A 27,226-nucleotide genomic window follows, 5' to 3' on the forward strand; every position below is an offset into this window, starting at 1 on the left:
GCCTTCCATCCTTCCGAGGTGGGTAAAATGAGGACCCAGATTGTCGGGGGCAATATGCTATTTAGTATACTGTCTTTGTTGTAAGCCGCCCAGAGTCCTTGGAGAGTGGGTGGCATAGAAATATGAATAATAAATAAATAAATAAATAAATCCAAATGTAAATCACGTGAGTTAATTGAATCTGGTTTCCCAATTGACTTTGCTTGTCAGGAGGTCGCAAAATGGGATCACTTGATCCTGGGACACTGTGTCCGTCATAAATATGAACCAGTTGCCAAGCATCTGAATTTTGATTCGGTGACCATGGGGATGTTGCAATGGTTGTAAGTGTGAAAAGCAGTCATAAGTCACTTTTTACAGTGCCGTTGTAACTTTCAATGGTCACTAAATGAAGTGTTGTAAGTCGAGGACTACCTGTATATCGAATTCAAGTTGTTGCATGCTTTTGTTCTACTATGTAATTGGCTTATTTCTACAAACCTTGGGTAGATATTTCTCTTTTTGTGCTTCGTTGCCATTCCTCACCAACTGATTGATGCACAGATTTGAATGAGCACCGTAGCTTAATGCAACCGCTGCTGAAGCCCGAGATATTTCTTCCATTATCAGTACATGGTCCAGATAGCCCATCCCTGATCCACCATATTCAACTAGAAGGAATTGGGGAGTAAAAGGGTAGTAAAGTTTAAAATTAGATTAATATAGCCTAGAAATATTACTAATTTCCCCAAGTCCAATATATCCATATCGCCACATATTGCAAATCCATAGGCCACAAAGGCTTGTTCAACGCTGAATGCATGTACGTACCTGGAACTGTAACTCCCAGAACTCCTAGGTCCCCAAGCTTCTTCCAGAATTCCTACAAAGAGTGGAACAAATCTATAAGCAAGATTTTGACCTAATGTAAGGCCACTCAGGTTTTAAAATGTCCTTAAGTATCTCAGTTTAATCTCTCTACCAATATAAAATGCTGGGTAAAGTATCTATTGCCCAACATTACAAACAAAGGATTAGTCAGTTGAAGAGTGGTTCATTTGCTGTTCCATCTGGTACAACTCTAAATTAACACTTTATCATCATTGTGTGGGTAATCATTAGCTCACTAAGATAAAAAATGAGATTTTCCATGCAGTGAGACCAATTAATTAAAATTTGAAACTGACATTGTTTATCAAATACAGTTAGTAGAATCTCTGCATTGAAAGACCATTTTAATATAATAATCTGTCTTTTAAGATTATATTTCAGGTTTAGAATTTACTTGCTGAATTGTTATTTTCCAGGTTAATCAGTGGCGATTTATAGCCAAAACCGTAAGAGGGAAAACTCTAAAAAGTCTTTTACCTAGTCCCTTTTGGACTGCAAATAATTAATTTGCAAGCATGTGGAATGCTAACATTTTTACAATATTGGTATTTAGCTTACTAATTCTGACTATGTTTGCCCAATTTAACATGAAACGTGATGAAGTATTTGCCCAGGAATCACACCCGATATATCACAGAAAAGTGCAACCAAATGCAGTTTGCTAGATAGCAGTAGCACTATAGCAGTAGCATTTAGATGTGCTTTACAGCACTCTCTAAGCGGCTTACAGAGTCAGCATATTTCCCCCAAGAATCTGAGTCCTCATTTTTCTGACCTCGGAAAAATGGAAGCATGAGTCAACCTTGAGCCTGGTGAGATTCAAACTGCCAAATTGCAGTCAGCAGAAGTAGCCTGCATTACTGCAATCTAACCACTGCGCTACCGCAGCCCAGATGTCCTCCTTTTTGTCATATCTCAGCACCTGGCTGTTTTATACCCACACCCCTATCTTTGCAAACAGCATTAGCCACAATGATCTGAGCAAGACTGTCACATACAGGATAATGGAAGGTTAATCCTTCCTCCAGTCTCTATGCTTGAAAAAAACAACATTCTAAACACTATTAAAATAGTGAGAAACAGTGGAGCTCCAGAGCTGCTGCTGCAAAAACAGGTATGCTTTACAGCCTTCATGAATGATGATGATGATGATCTTGCCTTTTCTCCAGGAGCTCAAAGTGGTTTACATAACCATTTCATTTTTACTGTGCAACAACCACCCTATGAGATAGATGGAACAAAGACAATACGAATGATCTACGACAGAGGATGAAGTTGGACAAGGGAGTCCACAGTCCAAATCCAACTTAACTGCTACATTGCACTGGTTCTTAAGTCAAGGTAGTCCTCGACTTATGACCATAATGGAACCCCAAATTTTTGTTCCTAAGTGAAATTTGCCCCATTTTACAACCTTTTGTGCCACAGGTGTTAAGTGAATCACTGCCACTGTTAACTTAGTAACACAGTTGTTAAATGAATCTGGTTCCCCTATTGATTTTGCTTGTAAGAAGATCATAAAAGGTGAACAAAAGCCCCCGGGACACTGCAACCGTCATAAATATGAGTCAGTTGTCTAACATTTGAATTCGGATCATGTGACTATGGGAATACTGCAGTGGTTGTAAGTGTGAAAGATAGTCATAAGTCACTTTTTTCAGTGCTGTTATAACTTTGAATGGTCACTAAATGCATTGTTGTAAATTGAGGACTACCTGTACATTTTTCCTAAGGACTAATGGCTGCTCAACCATAAATTAACCATTAGTTTGGATTCATGGTCACTGAACAAATGGTTGTAACTTGAGTACTATCTGTATCAGCAGCAATTGTTTGGGCTAAAAAGGAGTTTTCTTCCATTCATTGTTTTCAGAAGGATCCAATAGAAAATAAGGTGTTAGGCAAAATAGAATTGTGCTGATTAAATTTTACAGGAAGATCTTGGGGTTTCTACAACCTTTAAACTTACTCTTAAAAAAACATTTTCTTTCTATAGCCTTCTCTTAGATTGTTTTTGTGGTCTAAATGCTCCCTTGGGAAGACCTAGAGATGCTGCAAAGTGCAACCTAACATTATTTGGAACAAATATGAAGCTGCAACTGGTTCACTCAAGTGGCTGGTAAGATTTATACAGTAAGCCTTTCCCAGATTTGCTATTTGGACTTCTTTAGCTGGATTTACCCGTAACTCAATACGAGAACTGTCTCTTAAGGAAAACTTGCATTTTATTACTGAAGTTATCATCCCTTCCTTGAGATAGAATTCTTGGATTGACTTTTGGCTTACGGTATATGTAGAATGAGGAAAGAAATTATTTTTTAGATTACAGGAACTGCAACTCTTAAGAAATGGCAGAACTGATTTAACTCACTCAGTGTAGCTTTATTCACACTGGTAATCCCTGTGAACAGTTTTTGAGATATGTACCTTACAGTATTGTTACAGCTCAGCTGCTTTCTCTTAGAACAGTCAGCCCTGATTTAAGTTGGGAGGTTGGGACCTTCTATTCCTAGAATTACTTTAAGCATCTCCCTGAACTCCTAGCTCCATCTACAATTTAAATCATTATGTAAGAAGTTATTTTTTTAAGATCAAAGGACCACATTACTTACAAAAAATAGGTGCCTTTGGAAAGCGGACATTCTTAAATGGTGCAAATGGCAATATAAAAAGTGGGAATAATTTTTCTGCGGACCACCAAAATTTTCTCAGTGGTGACCACTGGTTTAAAAGGGAGGAGAAGAAGCTATTTTGCTATGTATGGGTCAGAGGAGAGAAAACCAACTGCAGAAAGGAAATAGAATAGTAATAACTCTCTTCTGACCCCAGCATGCAAATACAACAACTTATTTGAAAAAGGATAGTGCCCTGTAACCCTTAATAGGATAGCTTGTGTGGGATTGAGTCTAGGTGGGGGAATAGCATAGTAACCTTGGCTTGCCTTATTTAATGGCTCAGCCATATTGAGAAACTCACTATGCAGCAAATCTTCTATAAGCAGTGTAAATGCATTTCCATGAAAATGAATGCAATGGCCTCTATTGGTAACCAGTGTCATATTCTATGCTACTAAGAACTAGTTATTAGTTTAGTTTAGTTTAGTTTATTTGATTTGTATACCGCCCTACTCCCGAAGGACTCAGGGCGGTGAACAGCCAAGCAATAAAATACATAAATACACAAAATTTAAAACCAGATAAAATCAAATTAAATCATTTTGGCCCAGACAGATTAAAACACCCCAATAATTTAAAAACAGATTAAAATTTACATATTAAAAGAGGGAGGAGATTAGGCCAAGCCCACTTGATGGAATAAAAAGGTCTTCACAGCGCGGCGGAAGGTGCGCAGATCCGGGATCCTCCGTATCTCTGGGGGGAGCTCATTCCAGACGGTAGGTGCCCCCACAGAGAAGGCTCTCCCCCTAGGGGCCGCCAGCCGACACTGTTTGGCTGACGGCACCCGGAGGAGTCCCTCTCTATGAGAGCGTAATGGCTGGTGGGAGGCTATTGGTGGTAGTAGGCGGTCCCGTAGATAACCAGGTCCTAAGCCATGGAGCGCTTTAAAGGTGGTAACCAAAACCTTGAAGCGCACCCAGAAGACCACCGGGAGCCAGTGCAGCTCGCGCAGGAGAGGTGTCACATGGGAGCGCCATGACGCTCCCATTACCACCCGCGCGGCCGCACTCTGCGCCAGTTGGAGCCTCCGGGTGCTCCTCAAGGGGAGCCCCATGTAGAGAGCATTACAATAGTCCAGGCGGGAGGTGACGAGGGCATGAGTGACCGTGCGTAACGAGTCCCGATCAAGAAAGGGACGCAACTGGCGAATCAGGCGAACCTGATAAAAAATCCTCCCGGTCACGGCCGTCAGGTGCTCTTCTAAAGACAGCCGTGAATCCAGGAGGACGCCCAAGTTGTGAGCCCTCTCCGTGGGGGTCAATGATTCGCGCCCAATAGTCAATGATGGCGTCAACTGACTATATCGGGACGACGGAAACCACAGCCACTCGGTCTTGGATGGGTTGAGCCTGAGTCTTATTATTTAAGGTGCATCTATAGAACACCCAGAACTGATTTCGTAAACAAACAAGCATAGCTTAATAAACTTAATAAAGAAATACAAAAGATGTACAAAATTCTGAGGATAAACTTTTTAAATACTAAAGGGTTTAATAAAAACACAGCAGTAAAATTATATCCCATAAAATAACTTATAACTTATAAAATGTTACTTTTGGATGGCTTTCCATGTTTTAGATTAACACTCTTAATACTATTTTTTTTATAACCTGAACCTCCCTATTTTTATCTATTTTTAAAATTTTTAAAATTGCAGTAAATTCCAAACAAAATAAATAAAAACCAGGGACAGATTTTTTTTCCTCAGTGTTCAAATTGAGTTTACAAGAATGACTTTACTTAGACATTTAATTAAATTCATTCTTTCTAACAAGTAATATTTCATAACAATTTACTTGATTCTTCAGTATTTGTATATTACGTACATTTACATTATAAAAATTTAATAGAGAGTTCTATCTTCTCAAAGTTGATGCTTTCCAGGCCAATATGGGGTAAGGGGAATTGTGAAATCTACCTGAAGGTCATTAGGCTAAGGAAATAAATTACTAAAAATACTGGCTGTATTACTGAGCCAGATGCATAGCTATTGAAAGCACTTACCCTCATATCTTTGAATTCATTATCCCGATCAATTTCTTGAGCCTTTGGAGCTAAGTGTTCCTGACAGAATTTGGTCATGGTTTGCCTAAGCTGTCCAAAATACAATGAAAAATGCATATTAGAAACCAACATTGTTAATTTCCTTTTCTTGCTTAACATTAAAAAAAATCTGGTTTGCAATACGAGATAATTATCAGCTGAGTAGGAGGCTTCCCCTTTGTACTTGTGTGAATTGAAGCAAGAACAGTTTTATTATTTAACAAATGAAATAAATTTATCTCATTGAGAATAAGAATTGTGATAAAATAAAAAAAATTTTTTTTATAAAAAAAGAGCCTTGATAGTACAGTGGTTTAGTGCACCCTGTTATTAACACAGCTGCCTGCAATTTCTGCTGGTTCGAATCTCTCCAAGGCTCAAGGTTGACTCAGCCTTCCATCCTTTCTAAGGTAGGTGAAATGAGGACCCAGTTTGTGGAGGCAATAAGCTGACTTTGTATAAAATATACAAAAGAATGAAGGCTATTGCTTAACGCATTGTAAGCCGCCCTGAGTCTCCAGAGAAGGGCGGCATATAAATCAAATTAAAAAAAAAAAAAGAATTGTGATGAATAGCAACAGTTCCAATGGGACCTGCATATCTGTGTTAAGGTATGATTTCATAGTCCTAACCATTTTGCTATTATTCCCATATTCTATGTTTCCTTGCACAATCCCTTGGGGGGTGACTTTGTCCCCGTGTTTACCTGAACTTCCTCTGAGGGAAATCTGGATTTAGATCTTATGATCAAAAGGTCTTAGTAGAGCGTTCAGTACTGCATTTGTTTGATAGCTCAAGCATACTATGAGACAATGCCATAGAAGCTCTATTATTGTCCATAGTATTCCTTAGGATTCAACTCCATGGCTTCAGGAATGTTGTCATAGATACAACAGGAGAAACTATTTTTCTTCTAACCTGTTTTCAGGATAGAGCAAGACTCTAATGAATACATTATGTTGAAGAGCTATTGCTAATAATCTAGTATTCCTCAAGGCTGGCTACTTTTGACATAAGGAAAATACAGCATCAGGAAGCCCCCACCCAAGTGACAACAGGTAAAGACCAATTTTTATTTACTTTATTTGATTATCAGCCTGAGCCCCTAAAGATTCTGGACAGTTTTCAATTAAAAGAGAAAAAGCATATAGAGAAAAGAATAGTGGGGTAGCGGCCTAGGTCTCCCAGCAGATACCCTAAGTATCAAGGAATCTATGCAATTCCAAAATTAAATGTTTATATGCGTTTTCCCAGAAATCTGGATGGTCTTTCTATGAGGTATTAAAGACCTGGAGGTACCGACAACCTTTTGGACTAAGAAATTAAGCAAGCACCACTGGCTTTTTAAAAAATATTGTTTCTAATTTTAAAATCTATGTTACTAAATTTATGAATTTAGTCACATATGGAAACCTGTTGTTTTTGTATTTTGTTTTATACTTTGTGTTATTAGTTTTTTTTTTTCAATGAGATGGACGGTTTTATAATTTGTATAAATGAATGAATATAAAATGTTCAGGAGGGAGATGTACAGTAGATAGCTTTTTCACACTCATTTCTGTCCCTGTAGCAAGAATCCTACTTTCTTTAGAGGTTTACACTCAATAAGAAATTCTGAAGAGCTCAACGGGATGGTTCAGCCCAACAGTGTTGACTTATTTATTTATTTATAATAATAATAATTATATATTATATAATTATATATAATTATATATAGTTGTTAAATAATAACAACGGGTTCAGTACATGTGAAATCAAGTATAGACAATACATGGTCTTCACATGTTTTAGATCTCAATTCCCATCTACCCTGAGTTAACCAGCAAAGGGCACTGGGTTGTCCATCCTTGATTAATTTTATCTAATTTGCAGTAGAAGATTGTTGCGGTATGCTATTTGTCAACAATTGACTAAATCTTACTTTCTTTGGATAGAGGACAAAGGAATAAGATTTTATGAACAAACTGGCTAGGTTTCCTAAAGTTGTTTCAACTATGATAGAAATTTTCATGATCTTTTTTTTTCTCTTTTGTTATATATGGATGCTTATACCATTATTTGTTAATTTAGATCAGGTTGTTAATATTACTTGATACAAGTAGTCCTCAACATACAACCACAATTGAGCCCAAAATTTCCATTGCAAAGCAAGGTATTTGTTAAGTAAGTTTTAGTCCACTTTATGTCTTTTTTTTAACCACAATTGTTAAGTCAATCACTATAGTTGTTAAATGAATCATGCAGTCATTAAAGTGAATATGGCTTCCCCCGTTGCTTGTTGGAAGCTAGCTGGGAAGGTGATCACATGACCCTGGGACAATGCAATTGTCATAAATACATGCCATTTGCCAAGCACACAAATTTTGATCATGTGACCATGATGCTGCAACCATTGTAATTGTGAAAACCAGTCATAAGGCACTTTTTTCAGTGTAATTATAACTTTGAACAGTCACTAAACGAATGGTTGTAAGTTACAGACTACCTATGTTCATATTGTCTTTTCACCACCATATTGTTGGTATGTTTTTCTTATTACCGTAAATAGAATCAAAAGAGAACAAAAAATATTTTGTCAAAGCAGTTATTCACCGATACATTGAATATAATTCAATCCTGCCTTTCATAATTTATCCACTACCTAGTGATCAAGTATCTGAGTACTTATTATCAGTAAGTACTTACAGTATAGATTATAATCTTATTTTTATGTTTCATTAAACCAAAGAGAGAGAGAGAGAGAGAGAGAAAATACAACGGATTTTTTAGTGATCAACATAACCAATCAATGCATCATAGTAATGAAGATAACAAAATGAAACAAAGCAAGCAATCTGTTTTAAATGTTTTCTTAAAAAAACGCAAGCCAACAAGATCAACAGAGCCATTCTAGAGATAGCATGTGAAGACATAGCTCAAGTCCGCTAAGAAGAACATTTGTCTTCATCAATCAATCAATCAATCAATCAATCAATCAATCGGAATAGAGTTGGAAGGGACATTGTTAGTCTTCTAGTCCAACTACCTGCTCAAGCAGGAGACCCTATACCATTTCAGATAGGTGGTTGTTCTGTCTTTTCTTGAAAACCTCCAGTGATGAAACCTACAACTTCTGAAGGCAATCTGTTCTACTGGTTAATTGTCCTCACTGTTAGGAAGTTTCTCCTTAATTCCAAGTTGCTTCTCTCCTTTATTAGTTTCCATTAATCAAGAAGAGCAGCAACATTCACCACAAGTCAGGTAACAAATGGATACACAGAGTGAAAATAACTCATATACAGCAGCTTATCCCTATGCACATGGATATTCCCAACTCAGAATTTTATAGGGCTGTTAAGACCTGGTTCTTCTGGAGGGCTTTTGGACATAGCTGAAAATGGGATTGTTGTTTTCAAAATGAACTGGTGGTTTACAGTGACTACTTTGCATTTGTATTATTGATTTTGTAGTGGTTTGTTCATTGTTGACTATTCTTCTATTATCTATTATGCTTTAGAATGAATTATGAAAATAGTAATTTGTCAGCTGCTTAGAGACTATGGACTGAAGCAGAATAAAAGCCAAAGTAAATACATAAATAATTCTGCAAATGAAGTTGCTAGTTCTTCAAAAGATCCATATATGACAGCTGTTTTTTACTGTAGTACACTACAGATACTCAGCTGGAGTACTTTATATCTAAATGCTATACAGGATTAAACATATCCATAATAGTATCATACTGATTGCAAAACAAATTTCAAAGGAGAAATTTGGTTTATTGTTCAATCCCTAGTATGTTTAAGCACTTAAATATACTTCACAATACTGTAAAATAAGATTTAGTAGCATCAATTACAAAAATCTATAATTTTGGCATGCCCAAACTTTTTTTAAATTCAAGAATCTATTATTTATACCTTTGCAATCAAAGATATTTCCACAAAAGAAAAAAATATGCCATGTGCTAAAATGAAATGGTGCAGCTTGTCAGGCTTAGTTATTACACAAACCACATCTCAAACCTGGCTCAAAGTAGGCTACTTGAAAAATTATAATATCCTGCTATGCCCTTTGACTGATTAAGTATTTAGACCATATTTAATTAATAAAGCAATTCTGGCTAAGCCATAAACTATGTTTTACAAACCACAATGGTAGGCTCAGACAATACATTAAATTAAAACCAAACTACACCAATGTTACATTATAGTCCAGTAATAACTCAGCAGAGGATTTTACATGTATGTATCATCACTGCCCACATGCCCACCAAAAAGTTTCATTGAATAACCTTGCTAATTTTGAATGTCACTCATGGATTCTACCACCAAAAAATGAACTTAGAATATAAATGATGACAACTCACAATTATCTTGGAGTTATAAAATTCATCTCTGCTATCTAGGTCCGTAATGGCGAACCTGTGGCACGCATGCCAGAGGTGGCACACAGCGTTCTCTCTGTGGGCACACGAGCCATCACCCCAGTTCAGCTCTGCCGTGCATGTGTGCAAGTCGCCCCAGTTCAGCTTCCGCCGGCCAGCTGATCTTTGCATGCGCGGGGGGCAGGGTGCATGTGGGGGTGCACGGGCATGTATGAAGGGCGCATGTGCATGAGCGGAGCAGGGCATGTGCAGGGGCTGCGCGTGCATTGCATTTTGGGGGCTCAGGGGTACTCGGTCCGGAAAAGGTTAGCCATCACTGATCTAGGTCATTCATGTAAGCAACGGAATCTATTCCAAAAACTCATTTTGAAATACAGTAATTACAACATTTTATTTATTTTACTGGTCACTCCATGTATGTTTTTATCACATGATGTTAAAAATATTTTTTTGTTTTTAAATATGTTACATTTTGTTGGCTTGCCCTAAAGACAGAGTAAAAATAATCAGCCCTAGAGACAGAGTAAAAAAAAAAATATCGGAAGACATTTTGTCTTTTACCTTGTAATTTTATCTGTTGCAAGGGCTATAGCTAGTGATGGGTTTTGTTTGTTTTGGTACATTCAACTCAAATCACTACTGTTTCCTTATGACTGCCTGGTCAAGTCTCTGGACTTTTCTTAGCAAGATTTCAGAAGTTGTTTGCTTTCTTCCTAGAGTGATGAGAGAATAACTGGCCAAAAATCATCCAGCTGGCTTTATGCTTAAGGCAGGGCTAGAACTCCCAGTCTCTTGATTTCCAGTCTGATGCCTTATTTATTTATTTATTTTGTCAGATTTATATGCCGCCCTTCTCCCATAAGACTCGGGGCGGCTCACAACAATAGAAAAACTTGACAATAAGTAAAAATTAAAAAGTATTAAAACCAAATTAAAAATCCCCAGATGCTCAAATTAAAATCCGCAGCAGATCAGGGAAGTTGTTAGAAGAGCCATGTCTTTAGGTCGGCGCGGAAGATGCGTAGGTCAGGGGCCGTCCAGAGCTCGGTGGGCAACCCATTCCAGAGGGTCGGTGCGGCCACAGAGAACGCCCTCATCCTGGGGACCGCCAGCCAACACTGTCTAGCTGAGGGGACCCGGAGGAGGGCAGCCCTATGTGAGCGTACTGGGCAGTGGGAGGCCGGTAGGATGTGATCCTGCAAATACCCCATGCCCATGCCATGAAGGGCTTTATAGGTCAGTACCAGTAAGTTGAAGCGGATCCAGAGGACCACCGGCAGCCAGTGCAGCTCGCGCCTTAACCATTACATCAAACTGGTTTTCTATTGCTAGGCACAAATGAGAAAAATCTACTTTTGCAATGAAGAATAAAATGAATCTCTAAAATTCAACTTCCTCTCTTTAAAAGGTATGTCAATATTCTTGGATTTTTTAAAACTGAAAGAACAAACAGGAAAAGAGCCTTTTAAAATCAGAAAAATTGTGTATGACCCTTCGACAAAAACATATCCGTTTTATATATCAACACTGTTATTTGTTACTTGACTTTTTATAACATTACTTTGTAGTTCAGTCTGGAAACTATCCTGATTTACTGCTCAATAATTTACTTTTTAATTAATTAATTAATTAATTAATTTTTTTGCATTTGTTTAGTCTTTAAACTAAAGTATTCATCAGTTCATACCATCTGCCCACAGTAAGGTCCACAGTTTAGTAGTCTAGCATTGTTCCCCAGTGCTCAATTCAAATTTCTTTAAGAGGGGGTTTCAAGCAAAAAACTAATAATGTGCAGAACAGCCTGTAGAATTAAATTGTGACTAGTAATGTTAACAACCTTATCCTTCCAGGACAAGATCTAAACCTTCAAGGCCAATCAGAGTAGAGATCTAACCAGCATTCTAGTCACCAGATTCTATAACATGCTTATTCAATTTTTTTCTGAAGAAATAAATCTCCAAACATTGTAACCATTTCTCACATCTTGAACTGATTTTATTTGCCAACGCTTTCTAAATGGCCTCAACAGGGTAGATGCGTTCCTCATCGCCGGCGCATACAGGATCCCCCGTCCGCCTCTTTTGGGATTCCTATTCCCGTGTGCTCCAGAGCAGAGTTCTGGGATCCAGAATAGGTCCGGTCCCGCTCATGGAAAAGGATCCCTACGCGAACACCCAACAGGGACAGGAGTCAGCGGAGGCTGCAAGAAGGAAGCAAAGGAGAGGACGCTTGTTCTCTAACGCTAAAAGAAGCTGCCGGGTATACCTGCCGCTGCTCCGCGTTCAAACCATTCACCGTATCATCCACCGAGACCCCGGCGCAGCCCCGCCGCCAGAGTGACGACAAACCCCCGAGGAAACAGCGTCGGGAGCAGCTGGTGGCGCCCTTCCTGATCAAACCGGCAGCCGCCATCACGGACTCCGCAGCGACCTCCCACTCCGGCAGATCCTGGCAGCAGCCCCACCGCTTTCTTTGATCAATCAGCGAGAGGGGGCGAGGCTTAACTGTCCACTGGGAACTCTCGAAATGTAGGGGCGCAGCCAATCAACGGCAAGACTACGCTGTGCCTTTCATAACCTTAGAGCCGCTATTTCTTTCGGCTGCCTCGCCGGACTAAACAGGAGTTCGCTGCCCAAAGGCTGAGGAGGATTTGGCGCCATTCTCTTCTCCGCTTTCAGCCCGATTCTTCTGCGAGGTTTCATCCCTGCCTTTTAAGACTCCTTTCTCTCACTTTCCCCTTAGTCATGGCAAACAAAGCGTTTTTTTTTTCCTAGTATCATTTTTGTAACCCGTAGCACAGACAGCGGCTTCAAAAGTTTCCAAAACTAAAACGGGGAAATTAATCCGGAAAATAGAGATTCTCATAAATAGGGAAAAATAGGTTTTGATTAAGAGCCAGTGATAGGTTTCAATTTTTTTTACTACCAGTTCTGTGGGCGTGGCAGGGGAAGGATACTGTAAAATCTCCATTCCCATCCCACTCCAGGGGAAGGATACTGTAAAATCCCCATTTCCTCCCAATCAGCTGGGACTTGGGAGGCAGAGAATAGATGGGGGCAGGGCCAGTCAGAATTTTTACTACTGGTTCTCAGAACTATTCAAAATTTCCGCTACCAGTTCTCTAGAACTGGTCAGAACCTGTTGAAACCCACCTCTGTTAAGAGCCCCTCCCTACTGACAGCAGAATGGCACAATACATTCGTATGCAGGTTGACTAAGAAAAACCCAACTTCACTTAACTTGAAAGTCTTAGCGTTTGTTTTAGAATAGAATGGAATAGAATTCTTTATTGGCCAAGTGTGATTGGACACACAAGGAATTTGTCTTGGTGCATATGCTCTCAGTGTACATAAAAAAAGATACATTCATCAAGAATCATAAGGTACAACACTTAATGATAGTCATAGGGTACAATCAAATAAGCAATCAAATCATATTAGGAAACAGTCAATATAAATTGCTTGTAAGGATACAAGCAACACGGTTACAGTCATACAGTCATAAGTGGGAGGAGATGGGTGATAGGAACGATGAAAAGATTAATAGTAGGGCAGACTTAGTAAATAGTTTGACAATGTTGAGGGAATTGTTTGTTTAGCAGAGTGATGGCATTCGGGAAAAACCTGTTCTTGTGTCTAGTTGTTCTGGTGTGCAGTGCTCTATAGCATCGTTTTGAGGGTAAGAGTTGAAACAGTTTATGTCCAGGACGTGAGGGGTCTGTAAATATTTTCACAGCCCTCTTTTTGACTCGTGCAGTATACAGGTCCTCAATGGAAGGCAGGTTAGTAGTAATTGTTTTTTCTAGAGTTCTTCAATTTTCTAATTACTTTGTTGATCCTTAGGCAAACTAATCCTGGTAAGTATAATTGAACGGTCTCATTATAGATGAATCCTTAGGCAACCTAGGTAATAATTGTAGACATATCACACTTCTCTCAGCCCCTGGAAAATCGCTATGCACTGTCATACTTAAAAGACTCCAAAACAAGATTGAACAATGTATACATGAAGAACAAGCCGGATTCAGACAAGGTCACTCATGCAATGAACGGATCTTTTCACTGTGAAATATCATTAAAGAGAGTAAGGAATACCAAAATCAGATGACAATTAACTTTATTATTTTTTTAAAAAAGCACTGAGTGTGTCAATAGAGAATTATGGAACATACTACAAACATACTGTATTCCTAGAGATATATTAGTATCTTTAGAAACGTTTACACTAGGTGCTGTGTAAGAACTGAAAATGGGAGACCTGACTACTTAATACTGGTGTAAGGCAGGGCTGTGTCCTACCCATGTTATATTTGATGTATTTATTTATTTAATTTATATTGCCGCCTATTTGCCCATGGCGACTCAAGGCGGTTTACAGAATATAAAACCATTTAAAACAATAAAAACTAGCAAAAAGAATCAAATAAATTAATATAGTACAATATAAGAAAATCACCGCCCATCTCGCACCCACCCCCACTCCAGCAACAGCAGATCACATGAGCCATTTAATGGGCTCCATCCTGCTCTGGGTTCCCCAGGCCCGCTGGCAGAACGAGGTCTTCAGCACCTTCTGGAAGAGTATTAGAGTAGGGGCCATTCTAATCTCTGGGGAAATGATGTTCCAGAGAGAGGGAGCCACCATGGAGAGAAGGCCCTTTTACTGGGTCCCACCAGGTGTATCTCCCTCGGGGATGGAACCCGCATCATTTCCTGCCTTCCCGCTCTGATGGGTCGGGTAGATATGACCGGCAAGAGACAGTCCCTCAGATAACCTGGTCCCAAGCCATGAAGGGCTTTAAAGGTGATAACCAGCACCTTGAATTGCCCCCAGAAGCAAATAAGCAACCAGTGCAGCTCCCGCAGGAGAGGTGATACATGTGCACACCGGGGTCTGACAAAACTGCGGGCTGCTGCATTTTGCACCAACTGGAGCTTCCTGATGCTCTTCAAGGGCAGCCCCATGTAGAGCGTGTTGCAATAGTCAAGATGGGAAGTGACTAGGGCATGAGTGACTGAGTAGGTCTGTTGACTGTTGGTCGAGGAAAGGGTGTAACTGGCTCACAACCCGCAGTTGCGCAAAGGCCCTCCTGGCCACGACTGCCACCTGCTCTTTGAGCAGAAGTCGTGAGTCCAGGAAAACCCCTAGATTACGCACAGGGTGTTTCCCCATCCAAGACCAAAGGTGGCTATTCTCCCTGAGCCAACGAACCCCAAACCCAGAGCCACTCGGTCTTGCAAGGATTTAGTTTCAATCCGTTGCTCCCCATCCAGCCCCTAACAGCCTCTAGGCCAGTGGTTCTCAACCTTCCTAATGCCGCGACCCTTTAATACAGTTCCTCATGTTGTGGTAACCCCCAACCATAAAATTATTCCTAAAACCATTGAAAATATGTGTTTTCCGATGGTCTTAGGCGACCCCTGTGAAAGGGTCATTTGACCCCCAAAGGGGTCCCGACCCACAGGTTGAGAACCACTGCTCTAGGCACTGCGAGAGGGACACGGCATCACTTAACTCACCACGGGCCGAGACATACAGCTGAGTATCATCAGCATATTGGTGATACCTCAGTCCATGGTGATGGATGATCTCACCCAGCGGCTTCATATAAATGTTGAACAGAAGCGGAAAGAGTACCGAGCCCTGCGGAACCCCATGAAAAAGGCAATGAATAAATTGGACTTTAGCATTCCATGGAATAAACAAGGCAAATTGACTTATATTTTGCTGATGTCATTGCTTTGCTGGCAAGCACTAAGATACAGCTGAAAGATATGATGCTAGTACTTGAAGCAGCGGCAGGTAAAGTGGGCTTAGAAACCAGTGAAGACAAGTCCAAGCAAGTTAGCAAATTTCAGTATAACACCCTGATAACATTAGGACAGGCCTTAAAATTTGTGGAACAATTCAACTATCTTTGTGATATGGATACAGATCTGAAGGGAACTGAAGCAGATGTGAAATGCCGAATAGGCAAGGCAAATGTCGTCTTCCAACGAATGAACCACATCTGCCATAAACAGAGCAACCAACATCAGATTATTGAATGCCATACTGACTGCCATCTATGCTAATCAGACCTGGAAATCTACAACAAGAATTATTCATAAGATCAACATCATTGCCTCAAAAGGATTCTTCATATATTTCATATTGGAACCATGTCACACATGAGGAAATTCTACAAATAAGTAATTCCTGAAGACTCTGAGATTGTGTCAAAATGAAGAATGGGCTTTACTGGACATGTGCTCTGCATGAATGAGCAACATCCAGCAAAGTCTGCAATCAATTGGATACCACCAGATGGTCAGAGAAAATGAGGCAAGCCAAAGAAAACCTGGTGCTAAATATTTTAGGAAGATCAGAAAAAATCAGTCTTAAATGGAAGGATGTGGAACCTAGCTACGGACAGAAAACTGTGGAATATGCTTGTAATCAATGTGCTTAACAGAGAAATGATTATTATAGAAGATAGCAATAATCATGGGGGCTTCTAGGTACAATAACAAAATCTAATGCAGCTTAATAATAAAATACTTTTCTTTCTGAAACGGAAATTGAAAGTGGATTGTCCAAGTCTTCAAAAAATCTTCAAAAAAAGCATGTTAAAATATGCTGAGGTATTTTTACCTAGCCTAGCTGACTAGAAAGCTTCTACAGAGCAAAAATAGATTAGGAAGGAAATTAAAATATAACAATCTGCCTAAGATGTTTTCTATACTTTCCTAGAAAGTGCAGGTGACATAAGCAATTAGAAGTAAAACTTAAATAAATCAATACATTTTTATTGCCATTAACATCAAGAACTTACTCAAAATGTCAACTAAACAGCATAAATGCATCACCTATTGAGCCAAATTATATAAACACTCAATTTCATTGATTTTAATTAATACCTCTTGTTTGCTGCCCATTGATACATTATAATGGCCTGCCAATGGAACAGCTTACAAAGATTTTATAATACATTATAGATTGTTCCCCCTATTTTGGAAACAACTTCCACAATCTTTTGTCATCATCCATATTAGCTAGGACTGATGGAAGCTGAAGTTCAATCTGAAGAGCCTGTACACGACATACGTAAAGCTCTTCAATCCCGATAAATAGGAGTATAAACATTTCTGTCTGTAAATTAATATTTAGGGAATAGAGTTCTTTTCAGTAACAAAAAACTGAAAGATTGAGAGATGTAAGATGACAGAGAATATATCTCACATACCTAGATTAGCTTCTTCAAAGCCAAGAAAAAAACAAGAAAAACATGAAAAACAATATTTTTAAATTCTTCTGGTATGTTCAGTTTAAATTTAAGTTTTGTATTTTCTTACATTTCTAGCTATTCTGTAGAATATGAGTTTTTGTTTAAATGATCCATGGTGTTGGAAATGACTTCAGCCAACAGAAACTTGGATCGGTGAAAACAAAGAGATTTTATTTCAAAATAAACAATAAAGTAGTTTACAAAATGCGGTCCAGCAGAGACCTTAACATAAATATTACTATTTTTACTATCATTACTATTTTTTAATAATACATTACTATTATTACTATTTTAATTGAATTCATTACAATGATAAACTTAATAAATCTCAGCCCAAATCTATGATGAGTTTAAGAAGTCAACTTCCTGGTTTAAAGCAGCAAACAGCTCTTCCATTTCTCTATGAAAAGACTGTTGCTCCTCTAAGAAATGGGTCCTCTCCTCCTCTATCTGCTTCCATCTGGTCTGAGCATTCTGTAAAGACAAAAGTGGTTAAGTAGCAATGTCTACTTTATTACAATTGCATTTAATAAATTATACAATTATGAAAATTGATACACAGGTAGTACTCAATTTATGATCACAGTTGAGACCAGAAATTTTGTTGCTAAGCAAGGGAATTATTAAATGAATTGCGTGCTATTTTATGACCTTTTGGCCATGGTTGTTAAGCGAATCACATATTAAGGTAATTTATTTATTTATTTATTGGTTCGATTTATATGCCGCCCTTCTCCGGACAATGACATATGTAATGACATAGTTAAGGCGAATCCGGCTTCCTCTATTGTCAGAATCTAGCTTGGATGGTTGCAAACGGTGCTCATGCGACCCCTGTATGCTGCAACCATTGTAAATACTTGCGGATAGCCAATTGCCCCAATTTTGATCACATGGCTGTGGGGATGCTCCGATGATTATAAGTGCAAAGACTGGTTGTAAGTTTTTTCAGTGCTAATGTAACTTTGAAGATTTGCAAAATGAATGGTTGTAAGTAGAGGAAACTAAATCTAGGAGCTGGAATAGACACTTTATGTTATTTAGTTACTCCCTATTTTGTGCACAAATCCACTGATCTAACCCCCAACAAGGGGTCATCCACCTCCTTTCAAAACTTTCAGGAAAGAAAATGGATGTGCCACACTCTTCTAGGCACACTCTTCTATTGCTTAAAAGCTGTTACTATCACAAAGTTCTTTCTAGTACAGGATTCAGTTGAATCTACTTTAGTTTCAACTTGTAGGTTTTTCTTCTGTCCTTAGTTTCAACAGAACAGGTTTCTCCCTCCTTACTTGGGTCAGTTAGGTACAAAACATCTGTCAGAAATTGCTTGCACAAAACAAAGTGAGAGTCTTTTGGAATTGATACATACATACAAATAAATAGTAACTACCACATGCCAAATTCTGAGTTTTTTCTTCTATAGATATACAGAACTTGTCAGAATAAGGTTAGAATAAAAGCATTAAAAATATTAAACACAGATGTGATATGGTACTAATATACATATATCTGAAGGGGCAAAGAGGAAAATCCATCCTAGTTTTACCTGAATATTTTCTTTTTCCTCTTTAGCCATTTGGATGAACAATTCAAGATCAGCATTAAGTTTGTCCGATAAAACCTGACAGGCAAAGACATTAGAAATAGCACTATTATCAACTTCTAATTTGTAATTTAATGTGAAACGTTTATATTTTATTTTATTTTATATTTTATACCCATGACTAGGGTCATAAACTAAATTCAGCAGCTAGCCATAAAATACAGAAGCTGCCTCAGAAACAAACATTGGAAAAGTACATACTCAGAAAGGCATTCAACAACATTATATCACACAGCCTTAACTCTGCACTACCTCAATTAGCTACCACCCTCAGAAACAATTGATAAGACTAACCAGTTGCCAATGTGGAAGTAAGATTCAACTATCAGATTAGTTGTTGTACCCTGTCCTTTGCTTTAAAAAGTTAAAGGTTTCCCTGGCTAGTCATGTCTGACTCTAAGGGGTGATGCTCATCTCCATTTCTTAGCTGAGGAAGCCAGCATTGTCCAAAACCGCTTCTGTGGTCATGTGGCTGGCATGACTATATGCTGAGGCCTGTAGAACTCTTACCTTCCTACCAAAGTAGTACCTATTTACCTACTTGCATTTACAGGCTTTGGAACTACTAGGTTAGTAACAAAATCTTAGACTGCCTCAGATTGGGAATAGTAAAAGAATCACATTTTTACCGTTATCTCAGTTTGCAACTTCTTTTTTGTTTCTTCTTCCTCCAAAATTTGCTCACCTGTAACTAATTTTCAAATATTTTATTGTATTTCAAATCTATAAGGCTGTATTTATTCTCATTCAACTGGAAGCATAGAAGGCAAGCAACTTTTAAGTTATTCTGCTGCCTCCTTTGGTAAGAAATTCCCAAACATCTGTTTCCAAATAGTATCACATGAATCGGAAAGATTTCATACAAAGGGATTATATTTCAGAGGCAGAGCATATGCTCTGAGTGAAAAAAACATTCAACCATCAAACCTTCAGTTGGGCAGCAAAAATGGAAAAGGTTTTTGTCCTGGCTTAATTATCAGAATTGCTGATTATCTAATAATTCATTCAGTGGTTGAATTTTAAAGTGACTTAGTTCATATATAACAAAACAGAGTACAATAAACATCTCCCTGCTTTTTACCACCTAGATTCTACTTTGTACCACAGTCTAGGTCAGTGATGGCTAACCTTTTTGCCATCGCGTGCCAAAAGTGGGGGGAGTGCGGTGGGGTCACACGCACGCGTGCCCACATCCATAATTCTATGCGCCCCGCCCCCCGAGCTCCCCCTGCTTTTGGCATGTGATGGCATGATGAGCCCGGTAGGCCCGTTTTTTGCTCTCCCCAGGCTCCAGAGCCTTTCTAGGAGCCTGGGGAGGGCAAAAACGGCCTTCCCCCCCCCTCCCAGAGGCCCTCCGGAGGCCAGAAACAGTGTGTTTCCTGACTTCTGGTAGGCCCAGAAGGCCCGAAAATCAGCTGGCTGGCGCATGCATGCGTACCAGAGCTGAGCTCGCATGCCCACCAATATGGCTCCGCGTGCCAACTGTGGCACCCGTGCCATAGGTTCGCCATCACGTGTCTAGGTCAACGTTTCACAAACTTTCTGCACTAAATAAACAGTGGGGAAATGTGGGGCCCACCCAATTAAATAAATTTCCTCCTTTTGTTTGAATCTCTAAGAAGATGGATGTTTTCAGCATATTATTACAGTTGCATTTCTATACGATTACCCATCCTCTCCCATTTTTAAAATATTAAAAATCTAAACTTAAAAATTTATTAATCATTTGAATTGCTTTATGTATAAGGTGCTATATAGAAATGGCTACTTTTAGCACCAATTCACTGGTTGAGAATGTTTAATAGATACCTTTAAATATTAAAATTATTATTAAAAAGATTGAGCAGGTGACTGACAATTTAGAAGCGGATGCAGGCTAGAAGTGACAAACAGACTGTGTCAGACTACCTGGTGAAGTTTCCTAGCGCACCAATGGGTCATGGATCACCTTTTGGGAAACACTAGTCTAGGCATTTTTAATTACATGAAGAGGGCCCTACCATCATAGGAGTTTTAGCCTTCGGCTGGAGGAAAGATAGTGACAGAAATAGTATTGTATATGATTATCTTGTTTGCAATTAGCACAGAATATTAAATGCTTTACCTGGGTCCAAATTCTTGGCTTCTAATATCAAGAGGCAGCTTTCCTGAAAGTTTTTCAGCTTCTCATTTTCTTTTTCAAGACTATCACACAGCTTCTTCATATCTGTCATTTCCTTCTGCAGAGAACAAACCAAAAGGCAGATTAAGAAAAGAACCTATTTTTATTAGGTCTTTAAGAAATAAGGACACAAGAAAAGATGAAGAATTGTGCAATAGAACAACCTTTTTATTTGGAGGGACATTATTTGCTCGTGGCTATTATAAATATCAGCAATGATGATTTCTTAAGATTTAGAAAACGTGTTACATGAAGTAGGATTTCACTAATCTCATAAATAGTAGTTTAGAGCCAAATCCAGTTGGTGGCTGGATTTGGCTCTATGGGTGAATTTCATTCCCTACCCAGTGTTCCATCATTTCAAAAATGTATGGGGGAGAATGGAACTTTGGTGCACCTTGAGACAATTCCTGTTTAGTTATGGTAGGATAGCAAATTTAGGGAATAGGTTTCACAGCCTGGAAAAGAGAAGGTTGATCCATTTCTCCTCTCCTATCTGGAAGCCTCTCCTCCCTTATTTCATGAACTAGCTTGAAGTGCTAGGAAACATATTACCATGAACATAACAATATTTGAATATGCAGGCAGAGATATTTCAAGTGCAAGAAATGGCCATTCCTCATGGTGGAGTAATTAAGCATTGAAGGTAGATCCAGGTTAAGAAAATGCATTCTTAATCGCAAGTTTGTGGGGACAATAAGCTGACTTTGTATAAATATACAAAAGGATGAAGGCTATTGCTGAGCACATTGTAAGCCGCCCTGAGTCTTCGGAGAAGGGCGGCATATAAATCAAATTTAAAAAAAAAAAAAAAAAAGTACCAAATTCTCTTTCCTTCTGCTATGGGAGATATCCAAATGGACACCATGCAAAAATTGAATAGTACCCTAGGAAGGTTAGGACACTGCACTTAGAAAGCAAATGACTTCCTTCAAAAGCCAGATGTACGGAGGCAAACTATTTTATCATGTTTCCTCGCTTTGTCCTTGGCCATGTCTGGTAGTGGAAGCGCTCAAGAGAGCTGAGGCAAGAAGATTGCAGTTTCCCCTAAACTTGATGCCCTTCAAATATGTGGACTTTGGAAAATCATGGAATTTATCCATATCTATAGAATGCTACATCTGTGGATCTGCGCACTTTCCGCCGCGCTCTTAAGACCTTCCTATTCCAGCAAGCTGGCCTGGCCTAACCTTTTTCCCCTTTTCTTTTAAATTGAAAATTTTAAATCTGTTTTAAATTATTGGGATGTTTTAAATTTGTCTCGGGCTAAATTGTTTAATCTGGTTTTATTTCTGCTTTTAAATTTTGTATTTATGTATTTTATTTTGTGCCTGTTCACCACCCTGAGTCCTTCAGGAGTACGGCGGTATATAAATCTAATAAAACAAACAAACAAACAAACAAACAAACAAACAAACTGTGAGAAACAATTTTTTAAAAATATATATAAGCTAAAAAAAAAAAAAGAAAAACAGCCCATAGACTATTCCCTCTATTTTAATTCTTTTTCTGTACTAAGCAAAAACATGAAATAATTGAAAAAGGGTCAATAGAGGGAAATACTAGAGAATACAGTTACATAGATTTTTTTTCTTCTAAGAAAAAGGCATTAATCTGCAAATATTTTCCACACCAAACAGAAGAAAAAGACTTTAATCCTCTTATAAAATGATATATTGTGAGATGATATAAAACCCTTAAAGTAGTTCCAGCCTGTCATTCTTATACAACTAGCACAGCCTTCATTACTCTAAAGATGAAAATAGCAAAGGAGAGGAAAGACTGGGTTTACACATTCAAAAAGTTAATTAGAATTAGAAAATTATAAGAACCACCCATACTCTACTTGTTTCATCTCATAATTAAAAAAAAGCCAAGTTTGCTTCCTTACCTGCATTGCCTCCACTTTTAAACTCAGTTCACTCTTGTCATTTTCCAACAACTTGTTTTTGTTTTTGAGTTCAGTCTCCCGTCTGTATCTGTTCATATTGAATCAAATATTAGTGAGGCATCATGGATGGCAATTTTGCTTGCATTTAGTAATGGCTCAAGAACACTCATTATTTTACAGATGGAAAAGAGGAATATAGAGAAATTATTAAAATGTAAGATATTCACCACATAATGCCTCTATACAGAAGCACTACTGCTTGATTAGCCTATATCAGTATCCAAATATTCATTTATGTAAAAGGCTTATATACTGTGAGCTGCTCCAATCAACCAACTTTGAGCAATGTCTGGAAACTATTAATATGCATCCACACTAATAATGCAAATCTACATGGTACAATATCCACAATACAATCTAACTAAATATTTACACTGTGTGCTATTTTCATAATTTGGTCCTGCAATTGTACATAGTGAATGCTGTATCCATCGCACTTTTTTCCCCAAAATAAAACACAGGTTTCAATAATTACAAGTTAAATACAGGTAGTCCTCAACTTACAACAATGCATTTACTGACCATTCAAACTTACGTCACTGAAAAAAGTGACTTATAACAATTTTTCCCACTTATGACCATTGCATCCCCAAGGTCACATGATCAAAATTCAGATTCTTGGCAACTGACTCATATTTATGACAGTTGCAGTGTCCAGGGATCATGCAATTATCTTTTGCGACCTTCTGACAAGCAAAGTCAACGGGGAAACCAGTTTCACTTAACAACCGTGTTAAGTGCAACTGTAGTGATTCACTTAAACAACTGCAGCAAGAAAAGTTATAAAATAGGGCAAAACTCACTTAACAAATATTTCACTTAGCAACAGAAATTCTGGGTTCAATTGTGGTTGTAAGTTGAGGAATACCTGTACATTTTTGTAAGGAATTAGAGGCTTATAAAACATTTCAGAGTCCAACATTTGGGCTTTAGAGTACTCTTGCTCACTACATGTTTGGACTTTTCTAATTTTGCTAAAACTGTTCTATTCTCAAAACAGATTGTTCCAATTTTTATCAGAATACTTTGTTTTGAAGTTGAAACAAGGCTGTAATAGTTTTTTCAAATTCGAAGAGGACATTAAAAATTTGGTATATTTAAAACATAAAATGTTTTATAAGCCATTCCAAGGCATTCGGCCACAAAGTGGGAGGGGGAAAAAAGGACATTTTGTTTGCAAGTACTCACGATCGTGTAGTTGTTGGCAGTCCTTTCTTGGGAGGGGGTGGCAGTGCAACTTTTTTCCCTGACTTCGTGAGTCTTAATATAAGAAGAGCAAATAGATATTGTAAGAGCTTAAGGATTTTAAATCTAAACATTTCAATACAACAAACATGGAGAAGAAGAAAGAGAGAGAGCGCGGAAGCAAAGCATTTTGACTAGGGATGTTAATTTTAGCCGCCCTGACACATTTGGCCAAATTTCTTTTTTGGTGGGAGGGAAGAAAAAAAGTTGCAAATTCTCTCTTTTAAAAAGGAAGGTATATGGAACTGGTGGTATATGGAATGGAGTTGCCAAAGAAATAGATATTTTGGCAATCATAGCAAAAGTATATATACCTTTGATTTGGGTCTTTGAGAGCAGCACATGCAGTAGGATTGTTGGCACTAAAGGTAAAAACAGGATCTTTCAGAGGCACCGAGTCCATCCCTTTGTTCTGGTTTTGCTGCTTTGAATAATCACAGGGCTGCACTTCTGCAAAAAAGGAAAATTTGAGCAAGTAGTTAATGAAAACTCCTGCCCTCAGGTTAACATTAAGGAGAAAAAGCTGAGGATGAGTTCTAAACTGAAAGGGTAGTTTTATAATACCTAAGAGTGAAATGAAATTTGGAAATAAATGGAGAAAGTTGCAGGATTTAGCAATAACAGGAATAATGGGATGGTGGAGGAATAAAATAATTTTAATATTATGGATTAAAGCAATATCCACCTGCCTCTCCCATCTCTCTATTCCATCAGCCAAAAGGTAGCTGCTTCTAGAAGACCTGCATCCTCATGGCAATAAAATAATAAAAAAAAAGATTGTATCTTTCTTCCTAAAGTCCTGTACTCTTATTTAATTTGTGCACAGCTTTGGATAAGGAAAGAGACAGCAGAAAAATCTTCTATTGCTTTTTATCTTTAAATCCCTGTATGAGCAGGAGAAGACATTACTTCTTCATCAAGTCCACTTACAGAAGCTTGGTTTGATTTCTGATTTTCAACAGACATGGCTTCTTATTCTTATATTTCACCAAATTTGAAGGCCTGAATTTGAATTTCTAATTCTCTAAAATGCAAAGCTAAAACTGATATTGATCCAGAATATATGCACAGAACCTGATGCTATCCTGATATTTTAAATAGTATTATTCAAAGAAATCTAGCTTGACAAACAATATAAATAAAGGGTTGCAGCCCCAAACATTTGACGATAACAGTATATTTACTATCTTGATATAAAATTCCACTCTTACCTGACTCTTACTTCAAAGGATGAATGAGATTTAAGTACATGGTTCTAGTTATAAGTTTAATTAATTCTAATTCACATCAGGCTGATCTAAGATTAGCTACCACAGGTAAGAAAAGCATTTGAAGTTGTCTTTGCAAAGACACTGCAACACAGGAAGAAATAAGATAATTACTCTAATTGTAGGATAACACATTAACAGACCTTTTAAAACACCAGTTGTTTTGGACTGTTGGGAAATGTAAACAGGGATCTTAGATTTGTCTGTCTCCATGATATTTAAAGTCTGAAAAATATAAAGTACTGCAGATCAATAGTTCCTACAATAACAGAGTATGCATGAAGCCAAGCCTGCTAAAAGTTTATTAGGCACAATATCCTTGTAAAGGAAAAGGGAGAACAGCAATTTTAAAGAGTTTTGCTTTTCTGTATTAATTATTGCAAAGTTCATATACTATACTGCAAGAAACCGCAATATATTTTGCTCTTGTTTGGGCTTGGGCATATGGTGTGAACCTAATCTTTACAGTTTGCACTATGCATAGCACTTTATCCAAGGTTTCTGATTTAGTGTGCTATTCAAATTCCAAGTTGCCATCATTTTGAGTTTCTGGAAGCTTAGTTTTACAATCAGAACAGTATTTAAAACCCACTTCCCAGAAACTGAAATAGATTTTGTTTTGGTTCTAGATAGCAGGTATGCTAAAAGACAATAGTATGCAACAGGAGGTTAGTAAAGCTAGTGGTAATCAAGTTTTAGGATAAGTAATGAGCATTGCAAGCGACCATTGTTTTAATTTTATTTTCTACAACAGCAGTCTATTCCATTTTGGAGCAAAATAAGTATTTTTTGCAACCTTCAAAGTAATTTGCAATAATTTTATTTAGGTCATTAACCCCTTTCCCTTCAAATCTCACTTTTATCAAAAATAGCCATATTCATGTTGCACACTGAACCATGATTTACTTACTTACATCTTTATGAATAACAATGCTTAATGTATAAACTGCATTTGAGGAATACACAAGGCAATCACATTCTGTTGCAATGCATTGTGTAATCTATGTTGGTTTAGAAATACATCCCAATTTCATGGGGTTTTAAGTTCATTTAATTACATTTCATAGAAAGGAATGAAAATAAAATTTTTCTAAAGTGTTTTGAGACTTCATACTATTCTGAGTAAAAAAAAACCAAAACTTTTATAGACCAAGCAAAGATATCAAGGGCCAGCCTGACATATTGTGCTGTCTTTTCATACTCTAGCAACTTCAGAGCTTGGTTGTTTTCTTGCACTAGGTATGGTCATCAGTGCTAGGCTGATAATGTTACCTAATTTGAGAAATGAAACCTTGCAAGAAAACAACCAAGCTCAGAGAGCACCACTACCCACCGTTTCAACCCCGAGCTACAAAATATTCTCCTTTATTGCTAGCAGCTTCATACTATAACTGTTTAAACTTTCAAAACGTTTTCTTGAGCAGCTCTCGGTTTAGCACATTGTGGTCCTTTGGTCTCTAAGTGATGAGGAGGAACCCAATCTCATTGTACATGTTGTCCACTGACAAAGATTTGAATTGAGGAGGAACCCATGTCAGGAACTCAGTTGCTTGTGAATACAGAATTATTTAACTTCAAATAAAGGCTTTCAGCAGAAAACCTTCCAACCACGTACATATACACACACACACACAGCCTGCGCACAGCATCACTCAGGCGAGACCCCAATTCGATCCCCGAAACTCCTAACCTGTGAAATAAGGCACTCAGAGAAGCTCCCAGCAGAAGCACCAAAGGCTGTTTCTACAACAGCGTCCCGCCGCCATTTGAA

General features: G+C 38.1%; 2 protein-coding genes across 2 annotated transcripts in view; both read right to left on the reverse strand.

The window, feature by feature from the left end:
• The window catches only part of IVD (isovaleryl-CoA dehydrogenase), a 28,839-nt gene extending 16,462 nt beyond the window's left edge, over positions 1-12,377 (reverse strand). Inside the window, exons 1-4 of the mRNA XM_070931328.1 lie at positions 12,223-12,377; positions 5,553-5,642; positions 811-862; positions 481-650 (exon numbers count right to left, since the gene is read on the reverse strand). Of these exons, the coding sequence (XP_070787429.1) occupies positions 481-650; positions 811-862; positions 5,553-5,642; positions 12,223-12,369 (459 nt within the window). The 5' untranslated portion in view covers positions 12,370-12,377. The remainder of the gene's footprint in view (positions 1-480; positions 651-810; positions 863-5,552; positions 5,643-12,222) is intronic.
• A 5,117-nt stretch (positions 12,378-17,494) lies between these two features.
• On the reverse strand, positions 17,495-27,226 carry KNSTRN (kinetochore localized astrin (SPAG5) binding protein). Its single transcript, XM_070931329.1, has 9 exons — positions 27,146-27,226; positions 25,599-25,680; positions 24,502-24,637; positions 24,131-24,202; positions 22,883-22,970; positions 20,935-21,049; positions 19,460-19,521; positions 18,774-18,848; positions 17,495-17,698 (listed from the first exon to the last, which is right to left on the reverse strand). The coding sequence occupies exons 2-9, from the start codon at positions 25,666-25,668 to the stop codon at positions 17,564-17,566; spliced, it is 753 nt and encodes a 250-aa protein (XP_070787430.1). The 5' UTR covers positions 25,669-25,680; positions 27,146-27,226; the 3' UTR covers positions 17,495-17,563.

This window comes from Pituophis catenifer, unplaced genomic scaffold (assembly GCF_029215685.1).
Source record: "Pituophis catenifer annectens isolate HBS135680 unplaced genomic scaffold, rPitCat1.0.hap2 SCAF_1, whole genome shotgun sequence".
Taxonomy (NCBI): domain Eukaryota; kingdom Metazoa; phylum Chordata; class Lepidosauria; order Squamata; family Colubridae; genus Pituophis; species Pituophis catenifer.